The sequence below is a fragment of the Copadichromis virginalis genome, linkage group LG3 (assembly GCF_057382275.1).
Source record: "Copadichromis virginalis isolate Kocher_CV1m ecotype Utaka linkage group LG3, C_Virginalis_male_GT1.1, whole genome shotgun sequence".
In the NCBI taxonomy this organism is placed as follows: domain Eukaryota; kingdom Metazoa; phylum Chordata; class Actinopteri; order Cichliformes; family Cichlidae; genus Copadichromis; species Copadichromis virginalis.
The window spans coordinates 54,609,558-54,624,919 of NC_140620.1; the positions used below are offsets into that span (position 1 = coordinate 54,609,558).

General features: G+C 41.3%; 1 protein-coding gene across 6 annotated transcripts in view; it reads left to right on the top strand.

The window, feature by feature from the left end:
- The window catches only part of nrxn2b (neurexin 2b), a 712,610-nt gene that overhangs the window by 592,831 nt on the left and 104,417 nt on the right, over positions 1-15,362 (top strand). For all 6 annotated transcript variants that reach the window (XM_085451729.1, XM_085451735.1, XM_085451733.1 and 3 more), the window contains one exon: positions 5,705-5,886. In XM_085451729.1, coding sequence (XP_085307855.1) covers positions 5,705-5,886 — 182 coding nt within the window. The remainder of the gene's footprint in view (positions 1-5,704; positions 5,887-15,362) is intronic.

Consider the following 15,362-nt stretch of genomic DNA (forward strand, 5'->3'; position numbering starts at 1 on the left):
CTAGTTTTGTTTTTTGTTTTTAACTATGTGCCAGTTCCCCCCTCTGTTTTAGACCTAAGGGTTTTGCATCCAAGATTTCCAGAAAAATTAAAAATACTAGCTTGTCAGACTTCAAGGCCGTATCTTAAATGAGCCTGGATCCACAGAAAGCAGTGGTGTCTCAGGATTATGTTTGTTTGTTTTGTTATTTGATTTGATTTTCAATTATATTTTTTTCACTGTGTAAGGCACACCTGTATCACAGCTTTTTCATTTGCAACATTGAACTGAGCTTATGGAGTGGTTTCCAGTATAAAATCAAATCTGTTTTTTAAAGATGCAGTCAGTAGTGGTTTTTTTTTAGCTTATTTAACAAATTAATGCATTATCCTATTAACCTATAATTTATCCAATTAAAAATATGTAGGAGTGGGTTTGCTTCAGACTCAACTAATAAACATCATTGGAGAATGAGTAAAGAAACACAAATGTGAAGGAAATTTTCTTCCTCGTCACCTCAAGCCTCATCTCCTGAACTGAAGTCTATGAGGGGCCGTGCAAGCCAAAATTCATTCTTTCACTCTCACACACATACATTCTTCTTTCACATACATATACTTTCACTCTCACATAGTTTTATTTTAATTTTTATATTTAGATATTTTTATTCTCATGTTTACACATATTTAACACACACATTGAAATATTGTGCTCTCTTATACATGTATTTTAATGTACATATTTACAAATTTTCACTCTAACATACGTGCGTTTTCATTTATGCATTCCTACATTTTGCTCTCATTTACATCAGGGCTCTAGAGTGCGACCAATTTGGTCGCAAATGCGACCAAATTTTTCAATGGTGCGACTAAAAAAATAATATTTGCACCTGTGCGACCAACTGTTCGGGTAGAAAAAAAAAAATCTGCAACCTTCCCTGTGGTCAAGAACAGACACATTTTGCCCCTATCGTGGACTAAACCAATCAGAGATAGTAAAGGGCGAGACCTCTCTGATTGGCCGTGGTCCAGTTGAAAGTGCAGGTGGAAGTGGGAGGTGAGTAGCTTGAATAAAGCGATATTATTCATTAAATCCTGAATCGACTTTTAAATATAACTGTGTTTTGCCAGAAACGCCAGATTCTCAGATTAAAGCTCACAAAACCATTTCAACAACAACCAAACAGCAGATGAGAGCAGGTACACGGATTCCACACAAAGACGTAAACACAGAGCGGACCCGACGCATCAGAATCAGCTTTGTCTTTCTCGGCTTTCTCACCCGACGGCCCGTAGACGGACACGCTGTCGGAGCTTAGCGATCCCGATGCGTCTGGTCCGCGCTGTGTTTACGTCTTTTTGCGCTGATTCTGAGCTGCAGGTTTTGTCTCTCTCCAGCCAAAATCCACCGAGCCAGCAGCAAAAGAAGCAGCAAACTGCGCTTCTCACTTGATCAATGTCGTCATGAATTTTGCTGTTTTGCTTCCACGACTATTAAAATCACACTTCGTGCACAGCTAGCTCTCTCTCGATCTCTCTCTGTACTTCAAGAACAGTTTCCCAATCTCTGTTTTCTGTGTTATTCATTCGCTTATTACCCACCAGTCTACCGTTGTTTACAGCGCTGTGGCTGCTGTCTTTTTCTTTTCTTTTTCTCTTTTTCACTTAAATGACCTCGGACAAGAAAGCCTATTTTTTCTGTTGTTCAATACTGAAGTAATTTAAACTTTATATGCAGAACATTGTAGAATATTTTTAAGGTTATCTGCTATAAAAAGCCAGACCAGGAAAATCTCCTTCATGTTTTTCTGTGTTTTATTCTCAGTTACTTTCACACAAAGGCATCTGCTGTGATGTTCACAATTCTGATGAAGTCAGTACTGATAAATGATCAGAATTATAATATTTCTGACTGTCTGAGGCTAAGTTGAATCGAATCGGGACTTTGAAAACTGGAATCGAATGGATTATAGAAATCAGTGATGATACCCAGCCCTAGTGAGCAGCCTAGGCACGACAGAAGTGGATGTAGCTGTAATAGGAAAAGGACTATTGCTAACTTTTCTGTTAAGTTAAGGCCTGATCCTTCTGAAATTCATAGCCAGTGCTCTGACACGGTGTCATCAATCTTTGAATGCTGAAAAAGCACAGTGTATCCAGAAAAACACATTATATTATATAAATTATTATAAAATTTGAGTGCGCCTAACTTTTGTGCCGGTACGCCTAACTTTTGTGCCAGTACCGGTACGCCCATGGCAAAAAGTTAGTCTAGAGCCCTGTACATGCATTCAATATGCATTTAATCTCACAAATAATATATGTATGTAAGAAGAGAATGCATACATGTCTGAAGAAAATATATGTATGCAAGAGAATAATGTATGTGAATGAAAGAGTATAGTGGAAACGGAAGGCTGGGTGTCTGTACCGCTGTGATTTGCTGAGAAGCACGCGCGGGTCACTTTCAAGTGTCTGACAGCATGGAGGGGCGAGAAGAAACTCGAGTTCTTCAGCAAGCTGTCGGGGTGTTAAGAAATATTTTATCATCTCCTGAAACGGTCACATCGTTGTCCTCGTCACTTGATCGAGATGGGACGGGCTCAACTGCACCCACAGCAGTGAGATGAGGGAACTTTCTAGACCAGCTAACACCCGGGTAGCTTCAACGAGTCAAGTAGCTACACAGAGTTCGACTGGAGTGGGGCAGTCTAAAACATGAGAATAAAAATATCTAAATATAGAAATTAAAATAAAACTATGTGAGAGTGAAAGAATAAATTTTGGCTTGTACGGCCCCTCATAGAAGTCAGGGCTATAACACACAGAAACATGAGTAAGCATGCTAATGTATTCCCTATATTGTCACAATTCCTTATTGTCAGCAGGTTAGACATGTGACCCTCCCGTCTCTGGATACATGAGAAGGGCTGGTAACAGCTGGTTATAACATTCTGCCAGCTAATTTTGGGCTTGAGTGGCCTAACACTTCCCCACTGATGAAAAATTTGATTACGTTCTCACATTTTCAGTTTTGTGTCAGAGTCCAAAAAGTTTCATCCGCTCAAGGACATTTTCGCTAACAGCAGCAAAAACAGCGGTGTTACCAAGGTTCAGGATATCCTCAACAACTCATCTCATCAGTGAGAGACTCTGACTCACAAACTCCTTTCACAAAGTTTTACAACCTCTTCCAGAGTAAAGCGATGTAGGCCCCGACACTGACAGCTGAGGTAAAGAGTGCACTGACGGCTTTCTACGGATAGGGAAAAACTCTGGGGAGGATCTGGTCCAAACAGTAGCAGAAACACTCTGGCCGGAAACACGTTGTAATGTTTTAGATGGCTGATGAAAACATGTTTGTCCTACAGCAGCTACCATAGATAGGATTGTGTGCTTGAACTGGGAGGGGTATAAAAACAGAACTCTGACTGATATCTCATGGCAAACACAGCGCTTTCTCTTAGTCCTCATAATATTTAATGTTTTTGTGTAGTTGATGCTTAGTTGAAGATGATTTGACAGAGTGGTGAACCTCTTTGAAAAACTCAATTATCTTGTATTCTGTTTATTGCCAGTTATTTTACTTACTTTGCTTTTTTAAGTACAACTTTTTAAGATTTTCTTCTCCCATCCCAAATTTTCAGTCATTTTCATTTTGCTTTGATTATATTCTAAATGAATAATGTATCTTTCAAAAGAACAATAACTCTTGTTTTTAGCACCTAATTATTTTGTATCTGTACGGTTCAACTGATTATATTTTCCACAGCGTCCCAGACTTTTGGCAGACGGTGTTGTGTAGGCTCACATATGTTTGCACAGGCTGAGCAGTAATCTGTCAGACTAGAAAATTCAATGTGACACGCAAAATTAGTGACGGGTGATGAACCCTTTCTCGCCCATAAGTGCAATCGCCTACGTTAATGTACAACAACTTCCACTACCAGAAACCATTTTCTCCTTTTCCTCACACGGCTTCAGTCTCATCTATCACAACATGGCTCCCCTCCCTCTCTGCTCATCGGCCATTTTAGAAATCTTTTCTCCTCTTCCTCCACAGTTGCCTCTTGCCCAGTTTCTGAGAAACTATGCTGCTGCACAAATAAACACAGGAAAGAAATAAAAACGAAAGTGTCAACTTCTTCTCTTCACCATCCACAATTTGCACTTTACCCGTCTTTTCTGAGTTCCTTGCCTCAATACTCTGTCTTTCTTCAACCTCTTTTTTTTCCTCCTCCTCCTCCGGCACAAAGCTTCTTTATAGCCCTCCTTGCCATGCTGCGATAATTAGTCAGCGCTAAAATAATACAGCCTCGAGAAAACAACAAGAGCTGAGCGGAGGGCTTAGCTCTGCCGGGAAGGATGGAGGGAAGGAGGGGTGATGAGAGCCAGAAAGGGAGAGAGGAAGCGAGAGATCGGGAGGAGAGTTGTGTGTGTCAGCCGATTTCAAACGGCTACCAGCAGTTAGATAATGAAAGTGTCAGGTAGACGAGTGAGTGTGCGTGTGAGCGTGCGTGTACATTAAGGAAGCCTGCACGTGTGCATACTTGAATAGTGTTCTTCCTTGCGTAAGACATGCTGTCACTATAGCGTCTGCTTTCTGCCATCTTTGACCTGACCACACCAAGAAAGTCGTTTATGTATATTGATGCGTCCGTGGAGATGAAACCCATTGCCATGCACTTCTGTGACCATGCGTGACTCTATAGTCATGTTATTATCAAAATCATAGCAATTCCATTGATTTGTGAGGTGTCATTGGGATGGCTAGCGCTTAATTATGTGTATTAATCACTTGTTTACTTGCGTAATCTTCTTGATACAACTATGTGCTTCATATAGCAAAATATGCATGCATTAGTATGTAGACAGAGCGCCTGTGTGTATGTATATTTATGATCCTGGGAGGACAGACAGCCCACAGGGTTAAGAGCAGTTCACTGTGGTTTCATTACTCTATGCTAATCACAGCCAACGCCCGTCATTTCTCATTTACCACCAGGCTTACTGGAGCCAAGCCAAGTCCTAACCACTCTGTTACAGTTCAAACATGAAATCGCTCCATGTATGGGGCGGGTACTTTTTTAAGGCTGGAGCTTAAAGTACTGTTAAGGCAAAGTTATTTTGACAGGGAGAATTTATTTTGTTAAATTTTGAGAGATGGTAGTTATACTGACAGCATAGCAAGCCCAAAGTTTGTCAGTTCGTCCTAGTTTGAATCCAACGCAACTGCGGGCAACTGACTGCAAATGAAGCCCGCCGAATTACCATTTCAAAGGCGAGTGACATCCTGCACATACCAGGGCTCACGCTAGATATGACTTTGTGACCAAGATGTACACTACCAGTAACATGTTTTAGTTGCATGTTTTTAACCAGACATAGTGCTTTCTCTCTGATGCAGACTTCCTCTAACTACTGACTTTCTGCTGAAACGCTATTCAATTTAAACTTGCAGAAATCAATAAAAGAATATGCAACCCATAAGAAAGCAATAACGCTAGCTGAAATGTTATTGCACCATATAATAACAAATAACAGGGAAAAAAACATAATTTTGTTGTCCATAGAGTCTGTCTTCTTTTTCTTTTTTTCCCCCAGTTTTACACAGTGGAATATATTCTGTTTGTGTTTTCAGTTCACTTAACATGCTGACTTCTTTCTTATCCAGATGTTGAAGAACTAAGCCGTAATTCCCTTTTCCTCCCTGTGTTTTGCAGCTGGGACAACATACATCTTCGGGCGAGGCGGAGCCCTCATCACATATACCTGGCCACCCAATGACCGGCCGAGCACACGGGCAGACCGGCTGGCAGTGGGCTTCAGCACACAGCTGAAGGAGGCTGTTCTGGTCAGGGTGGAGAGTGCCAGGGGACTGGGAGATTACCTGGAGCTGCACATAGTAAGATACTGTACTGGGGTATTTGATAGGGGATGAAATTGTTAGGGGAATTGGAAAATACAGTGAAGGAACTGTCAGCCAGTTGAATCAGAGGAGAAAGTCCACAATAAAATGGATTAAGAAGTACTTGGGCAGGGAAGGTGAAATGGCAGAGAAGTAGGGTTCAGGGGAAAGCAGATTCCCAAGTCAGTTCCTAGAGCACTAGAGGAGAATAATCATTTAAGGTTAAACTTTTGCTCACAAAACTGGAAAACTGGACAGAACTTCTCCAGTTGTTGCAGAATTCCCTTTAAAATGCCATTTAGATTACTGCTTTGTAGTACTTGCAAGGGTCAGTGCAAGAAATTAATGTGTGTAGAATCGGGAAAATGACTGTGAACTAACATTTCTTTTTATCTACTGTCAAACTAGTTATTACCCTCATTTCTGCCTTTATTGCTTTCATATGTTAGTCTTAAAGGTCATTTAAACCCACCTCTAATGATAAATTTAAATGGCAATTAAGGGACAGCGGGAATTTAAAAAATGCTTTTACGCAGGCTCTAATTGTCTCATTGACCCCTGTGCTTCGTCTGCCCAACATTACATTCAACGCTCATAGTCAATTTGATGGTGGACTTTCCATTAATTACCAAGCAGGACCACGCCTGATAACCCTGGTCCACTCATCATGTTGCTGAAGTCATGCACTTAAAAGCTGTGTGTAGTTAGGTTCACAGCTCAAGTGTTTTATGGTACCTGTAATGGTGATATTGCAGTATCCTACAGTTTCTTCACACTTACTTAAAATACGCTATCACTGTTATCTACGCTCAACCATCTGCGTGCATGTGTGTGTGTGTGTGTGTGTGTGTGTGTGTGTGTGTGTGTGTGTGTGTGATCAAACCATGCCAACATCCCAGTGACCCCAATTTGTTGTGCCTGGAAGCGACAGGAACATAGTTGACCCCGGGTCAGTTCTCATCCAGTGCTCCGTAAACTGAAAGTGACTGAGGGAGGGACAGCTGGAAAAGAGAAAGAGAGGGGTAGTTGAAAAAGTAGGGGGGCAAAGCTAGTGGATGAACTAAGTAAGTCCGGGCCAATTTAAATGCTCTTAAAATCTGTGATAAATAAAGATAATGACTGTAATGATGAAAGATTACAGTCATAAATGCAGTGTACCCAGCAAATAATGCTCAGGTTGAAGTGGGGATGTGGCAGAGTTTAACTGCTGCTGCGCCGACATTTGAAGGGCCGGTTACAACATCACAAGCAAAGCTTCTGCTGCTTTTAATAAAAGCTTTTTAACAAAAGGCTGCTTGGATATAGTCGCGCATCTCCGATAATAATATCATTAGAAGACCGTATAATAACAAGAGTCAATATCTGGCTCTATTCAAAACAACAAACACACAAACATTTGCTCTTTTACTTCTGGAGTGTTTTGCCATTCTAAATACACCACACGCCTGCCCTTCTTTTTGCAAACATATTCATAGACTACAGCTTACTTGTGGTGCTTGCTGCACTTAGAATTTCACAACATCCCTTTCCAGGAACACTTTTCCTTAGCATGTTCCACAGACTACATATTTCATAGACTACAGAGTCTTTTTTCTGTGGAAGCACTTTATACAGAAAGAAAAAGTCCTTTGGAAAACGTGGTCCCTGGATTATTTGTGTAAGAGGACTCTGTGATAAGACATTGCTGTGGAATTTTTAAATTAAATTTCCAAAGACGTGAGCACTGCAACAAAATTCCATTTACCGTCACCTCCATTTTATTGGGTATTGCAATAAATCTCCGAACGTAACTCAGCACCTGGGGAAATGAAACTATCTGTATGGCTGTGAACATCTAGAGTTTGTAATTTTGTTGAACTGATCCTTTAATTTGACTTTGCCTTTCTGTCAAACATCAGGTGAACCATGGTACATTTTTTTTACTCTAACCTAACCTAAAGGAATAGCTTCCCACTTTTTTTATCTCAGCCCATCCACCACGATCCCTCATCAGTCATTCTTTTGCTTGCTCTTCTCTCAAGTGCATATTCTCTATCTAACTTCTGAGTCTTTCATTTACTCCCTCATTCCCTCATGTCTGGCCCGTTCATTTTCTCTTTCTCTCCCTCTCACACACACATCAGTGCTTCCGACACACCAGCCCAGCTCCTCTGCTCCCATTGCAATTACATTTCATTTGCTGCCGTTCCTCCCGAGTCACTCCCATAAATGACTCTGCTCAGCCCACGGTGGGTGTTTTGGTCCTGTTAATTATGCTTGTCTCTCTTTGAGGGGAGAAGTACAGGTAAATTAGACCAGAGAACCTGTGAGCCATGGCCCCATATCATCCCCACCTGATGTGGGGGCTTCCTGGTCCTAGTCAAACTACAAAATAGTGTCACATCAAACAGCGATAGTGGCCTTGAGGTCTAATACCTGGGGCCTTATTTGTTAGCTTCAGCGTTTGGTTCAAAAAACACAGCTCTTCACTTTTCACTCCAGGGTGACTTGTTCCCTAGCCTCTGGTGGGATTTTGAAGGGTCTGACATATTTAAAAACTGGTGTGCACAGTCCTGTTGGGTTTTCAACATGTTCTAAATTTCTGAATTATGAGAACTTAAACCCACCATTACTCATAAAAGTATTTATTATTTTTATTGTTAATGGTTGTTTTCACAGAATGCAATCTCAACCATTTCCTGTCCTTAGAGGATATGACACAAATCTGACTGCTGCTGTAACTAGAACTACTGACAGCAGTGTCAGAATGTGATAGAGCATTATTCCTTATCTTGCACAGACCACCCGTCTCTTTATATACCTTGCCTCTCTTACCAAGCCACCTTCTCTTTCATGCCACTGCTTTCTTCCATTTCTGTCCATTTATGTGACAGAGGGCAGGACATCACTCACTGTATCTTTCTGACTCACTGTCATCAAGCCTCAGGGTAGGAGATGTAAAGTTGAGGGTGTGGGATAAGTTGCTTAAGTTGAATTGTGCTGACCACAGTTGTTTTAAAAAGGACATGCCATATCCTCAAAAGACCTTGTGTCTTGCATCTCCCTAATTATTTACTGTAGGTGTGTCTGAAAGTGCAGAAAACTTTCTAGCTGACATTTTGAAAGTTCTAGATGAAAAAGCTTTGAAATAGATTACCTGGAAAATGCCATAGGAGTGAATCACTGCTGAGCATGCCAAACATGACTGGGTTTATTGCTGTTGCAGTGCAGTATTGCTCATATGTCTATAAAGATTCTCTATCACCTAGGTCAGAGAATATTAAGTAGTAGTAAACAAAAGAAAAAACAATCTGAATCTAAATTTGCTTTGTAGTCTTGGAGAAAATATGCTGTTCATCTATCAGGCTTTATCAGTTCTACTGACTGGTGAGGAGTTCCTCTCTGTTTAATCGCCCGGAGAAGTTAAATACCACATAACCCCCCCAAGAGTCAGTAAAACTAATTAAGCCTCTTGGATGAGTGGTGAAACATTCTCACGAATATGAAGTAATTCCAGTCGCCTTTCACTCACTGTGCTCAGATGCATGTGACAGCTGTATCAGCAACAGCTCTAGTGATACGCAATCACTGCTGTGGGCATGATATGTCACACTGCTGTATGTGGAAAGTTATACATCTTGCCTGTTTGTTGTTGTTTGTCTTCTTTTAATTCCAAACAAAATGCTTTTGAGAGCCTTGGTTGACTTTTAATACAACAAAGTCTACTTACTTTGCTATTTTGGAAACTTTCAGTTATACTTTAAGGTCTTGTTTAGCATATGGACCTTGCTCAAAGGGTGATCAGATGACCCAAGGAGAGAAGGCACAGCATTCTCAAAGGGCCTTTCTGATAAAGCCAGTTTAAAATGGAAAACTGTCAAATAGCTGATGTATGCTATCTGGTGGTAAAGAAGCATTTAAGAGGCTTTACATAAGTAAAAGGATAGAAACAGCAGTGTAAAAGGAATAGCCTGTTAAGGCAGGAAATTAGTTCCCAATGACTATGTCATTAAATTATTATTACTATTAGCCCTTTTCCACTAGTACATACTCGAGTCAGCTTGGCTCAGTTTTTAGGATTTTTCATTAAGTGGTAGTACCTGGTACCAGGTACTTTTTTCACTACTTACTTGGGTCGAGAATGCATCCAACGATTGGCTACTCAGTGGTACCCCCTAATGAGTCATGAGAGAGTCTCCTTCACAGAAATCAAAGCCACCATTTTTGAAACCTGTCTGATAAAAAGAAACACCGAGCAGCAGGTATACAATTGTCCTGACGTCCTTCGTTGTTGTAGTGTTCATGATGTCACAGGACGAAGGGACTGTGGCCGCATTGATATAACGCCCACAAGTACATTAGGTGGCACTCAATTGTAATGGAAAACGACTGAAACCAACCAAGTGGGTGTTATTGGAAATCCAATTTCTTCCGCTTATGCAGTTTTGGCTTTGGGGGGGTCAGGGTGAAGCCTAACCCAGCTGTCATAGAGGGAGAGGCAGGGTACACCTGTTGTAGTGCTAACACAGAAAAACAGACAGCCCTCCCATGCACACTGGAGCCAGTTAAATTTCGAATCACCAAGTTTCCACGTAGTCGATGACCTGGTCTACCTCCTGAGCAACGGCTACTCTTATGGTGCAAACCGCCCCATTATTGTTACTAATGTTACCTGTACCACCTTTAGCCAATATTGTCTTTTTTACACATTAGACATGGTGGTGCAACACTGTGTGAGGCCAATACAGACATAAAACAGTAGTACAGGAAACACGGATGAAATGTGACAGATCTGACTGATTTCTTTGATTTCTTTTAAATTGACCAATAGTGTGTCCGTCACAGTCCATCCAAGTACCATCTGCACATTTGGTCACTCTTCTTATGAGTTACATACATATTGTAGTTCAACCAGTGAGTCCTGGTCTATTTCTTTGACTCCTTAGTAGATGGAGCTCTTTAATTCAATTCAATTCAATTCAATTTTATTTATATAGCGCCAAATCACAACAAAAGTCGCCTCAAGGCGCTTCATAGATACCGAGACAAACCCAACAATCATATGACGCCCTATGAGCAAGCACTTTGGCAACAGTGGGAAGGAAAAACTCCCTTTTAACAGGAAGAAACCTCCGGCAGAACCAGGCTCAGGGAGGGGCGGCCATCTGCTGCGACCCGTTGGGGTGAGAGAAGGAAGACAGGATAAAAGACATGCTGTGGAGGAGAGACAGAGATTAATAACAGGTATGATTCAATGCAGAGAGGTCTATTAACACATAGTGAGTGAGAAAGGTGACTGGAAAGGAAAAACTCAATCCCTGGCAGCCTACGTCTGTTGCAACATAACTAAAGGAGGATTCAGGGTCACCTGGTCCAGCCCTAACTATATGCTTTGGCAAAAAGGAAAGTTTTAAGCCTAATCTTAAAAGTAGAGATAGTGTCTGTCTCCTGAATCCAAACTGGAAGCTGGTTCCACAGAAGAGGGGCCTGAAAACTGAAGGCTCTCCCTCCCATTCTACTTTTAAATACTCTAGGAACAACAAGTAGGCCTGCAGAGCGAGAGCAAAGTGCTCTAATAGGGTGATATGGTACTACAAGGTCATTAAGATAAGATGGGGCCTGATTATTTAAGACCTTGTATGTGAGGAGCAGGATTTTGAATTCAATTCTGGATTTAACAGGAAGCCAATGAAGGGAAGCCAAAACAGGAGAAATATGCTCTCTCTTTCTAGTCCCTGTCAGTACTCTTGCTGCAGCATTTTGGATTAGCTGAAGGCTTTTCAGTGAGTTTTTTGGACATCCTGATAATAATGAATTACAGTAGTCCAGCCTGGAAGTAATAAATGCGTGAACTAGTTTTTCAGCGTCACTCTGAGACAGGATATTTCTTTAGAGATGTGGCGCAGATGGAAGAAAGCAGTCTTACATATTTGTTTAATATGTGCGTTGAAGGACATGTCCTGGTCAAAAATGACTCCAAAGTTCCTCACAGTGTTACTGGAGGCCAAGGTAATGCCACCCAGAGTAAGAATCTGGTTAGATATCATATTTCTAACATTTTCAGGGCCGAGTACAATAACCTCAGTTTTATCTGAATTAAGAAGCAAAAAGTTAGCAGCCATCCAGGTCTTTATGTCTTTAAGACATTCCTGCAGTTTAACTAATTGGTGTGTGTTATCTGGCTTCATGGACAGATAGAGCTGGGTGTCATCTGCATAGCAGTGAAAATGTATGCTATGTCTTCTAATGATGCTGCCTAAGGGAAGCATGTATAATGTAAACAGAATTGGCCCCAGCACTGAACCCTGTGGAACTCCATAATTAACCTCAGTGTGTGACGAGGACTCTCCATTTACATGTACAAATTGGAGTCTATTAGATAGGTATGATACAAACAACTGCAGCGCAGTACCTGTAATACCTACATCATGTTCTAATTGCTCTAATAGGATATTATGGTCGACAGTATCGGATGCTGCACTGAGGTCTAGCAGGACAAGCACAGAGATGAGTCCACTGTCAGAGGCCATAAGAAGATCATTTGTAACCTTCACTAAAGCTGTTTCTGTGCTGTGATGAGCTCTGAAACCTGACTGAAACTCTTCAAATAAACCATTCCTCTGCAGATGATCTGTTAGCTGTTTGACAACTACTCTTTCAAGGATTTTTGATATGAAAGGAAGGTTGGAGATTGGCCTATAATTAGCTAAGACTGCTGGGTCTAGAGATGCTTTTTGAGTAAAGGTTTAACTACAGCCACCTTGAAGGCCTGTGGTACATAGCCAATTATTAGAGATAGGTTGATCATATTTAAGATCGAAGAATTAATTAATGGCAGGACTTCTTTGAGCAGTTTTGTAGGAATGGGGTCTAAAAGACACGTTGATGGTTTGGAGGAAGTAATTATTGAAGTTAACTCAGAAAGATCAATTGGAGAAAAAGAGTCTAATATAACATCAATGGTACTAAGAGTAGCTGTAGATAATATTACATCTGTGGGATGATTATTGGTAATTTTTTCTCTAATGATAAAAATTTTATTTGTGAAGAAGTTCATTGAGTCATTACTAGTTAACGTTAAAGGGATGGTTGGCTCAATAGAGCTCTGACTTTTTGTCAGCCGGGCTACAGTGCTGAAGAGAAACCTGGGGTTGTTCTTATTTTCTTCAATCAGTGACGAATAGTAAGATGTTCTGGCTTTGCGGAGGGCTTTCTTATATGATCCTCTAAATTTGTGACACGCCATTTCCTCTCCAGCTTACGAGTCATCTGCTTTAGGCTACGTGTTTGAGAATTATACCACGGAGTCAGGTACTTCTGATTAGAGACCTTAGTTTTCACAGGAGCTACAGTATCCAGAGTCGTACGTAGTGAGGAGGTAAAATTATTAACAAGATAATCGACCGCTGTTGGGGTAGCGTTCAGATCGCTGCTCTGCTCTATGTTGGTACAGGGCATTGAAGATGATAACAGTGGGTGGATTATATTCTTAAACTTAGTTACAGCACTTTCAGAAAGACATCTACTACAAGTCTACTCTCCACTGCTGTGTAATCAATTATTGTAAATATAAATGTTATCAGGAAATGATTAGACAGGAGAGGGTTTTCAGGAAACACTGTTACATGTTCAGTTTCTATGCCATATGTTAAAACAAGGTCTAGAGTGTGATTAAAGTGGTGGGCGGGTTCTTTTACATTTTGAGAGAAGCCAATTGAGTCTAATAACAGATTAAATGCCATGTTGAGGCTGTCGTTTTTAGCATCTACATGGATGTTAAAATCACCCACAATAATTATTTTATCTGAGCTGAGAACTAAATTAGATATAAAGTCTGAGAAATCAGACAGAAACTCTGTGTAAGGCCCAGGTGGACGATAGATGATAACAAGTAAGACTGGTTTCTGAGTTTCACAGCTGGGGTGGACGAGGCTAAGCATCAGGCTTTCAAATGAATTAAAAGTCTGTCTTGGTCTTTCATTAATTAATAGGCTGGTGTGAAAAATTGCTGCCACACCGCCCCCTCGGCCTGTGCTTCGAGGTTTCTGGTAGTTAGAATGACTCGGGGGTGTTGATTCATTTAAACTAACATAATCATCCTGCTGCAACCAGGTTTCTGTAAGGCAGAGTAAATCGATTTGTTGATCAATTATTAAGTCATGTACTAACAGAGACTTGGAGGAGAGAGACCTAATATTTAATAATCCACATTTCACAGTTTTACTCTTTGGTTCAGATGTGGATACTGTATTGTTCTTTCTTTGTAATTGTTTATGTTTAAGTTGTTTGTTGCTGGTTTTTAGTTTGTTTTTTGTCTGTTTGGGAGCTGACACAGTCTCTATGGAGATGGGTTTTTGGGGGGGTAGCAGGAGAAGAGAAGCTGCAGAGAGGCGTGTAAGACTGCAACTCTGCTTCCTGGTCCCAACTCTGGATAGTCCTATTTTGGGGGGTTTAATAAATTTGTCCATATTTCTAGAAATGAGAGCTGCTCCATCCAAAGTCGGATGGATGCTGTCTCTCCTAACAAGACCAGGTTTCCTCCAGAAGGTTTGCCAGTTATCTATGAAGCCCACATCGTTTCTGGGACACCACTCAGACAGCCAGCAATTTAAGGAGAACATGTGGCTAAACATGTCACTCCTGGTCTGATTGGGGAGGGGACCAGAGAAAACTGGTCCGACATTGTTTTGGCAAAGTTGCACACCGATTCAATATTGATTTTAGTGACCTCCGATTGGCGTAACCGGGGTGTCATTACTGCCGACGTGAATTATGATTTTACTGAATTTACGTTTACCCTTAGCCAGCAGTTTTAAATTTCCTTCAATGTCGCCTGCTCTGGCCCCTGGAAGACAATTGACTATGGTTGCCGGTGTCTCTAGCTTCACATGTCTGAGAACAGAATCACCAATTACCAGTTTGACCCCCGGCGGGTGTGTCGCCGAGTGGGGAAAAACGGTTAGACACATGAACGGGTTGGTGGTGTACCTGGGGCTTCTGTTTAGGACTATGCTTCCTCCTCACCGTCACCCAGCCACCCTCTTTCCCCAGCTGCTTGGGGTCTGCCGGGGAACAGCTAGCGGGGCCTACGCTATCTTTGGCTGCACCAGCTACAGGGGCCTGGCTTGCTACAGGTGAATGAAGGGTGCGAAGCAGAGTCTCCAATTCAGTAATCCTGGCCTCCAGCGCTGAAAATGTGCTACATTTGTTACAGATATCATTACTGCTAAAGGAGGCCGTGGAGTAACTAAACATCTGACACAATGAGCAAGAAAGTGCAGGAGAGACAGGTGAAGTAACCATGGTGCTAACGAGTCGGCTAAGAGCTAAGCTAAGCTAGCGAAACAGTACAGAGACAGTGAGTGAATACTTTGGCTATAAATTAGGTAGTGAGTACACAGAAAGTGTGCTTCGGAGGAAGCACGTGAAGATTATACTATGAAAAAAGAATGTATTTAAAAGATTTTAATTAAATTGCTAAGCAGATAAGCTAC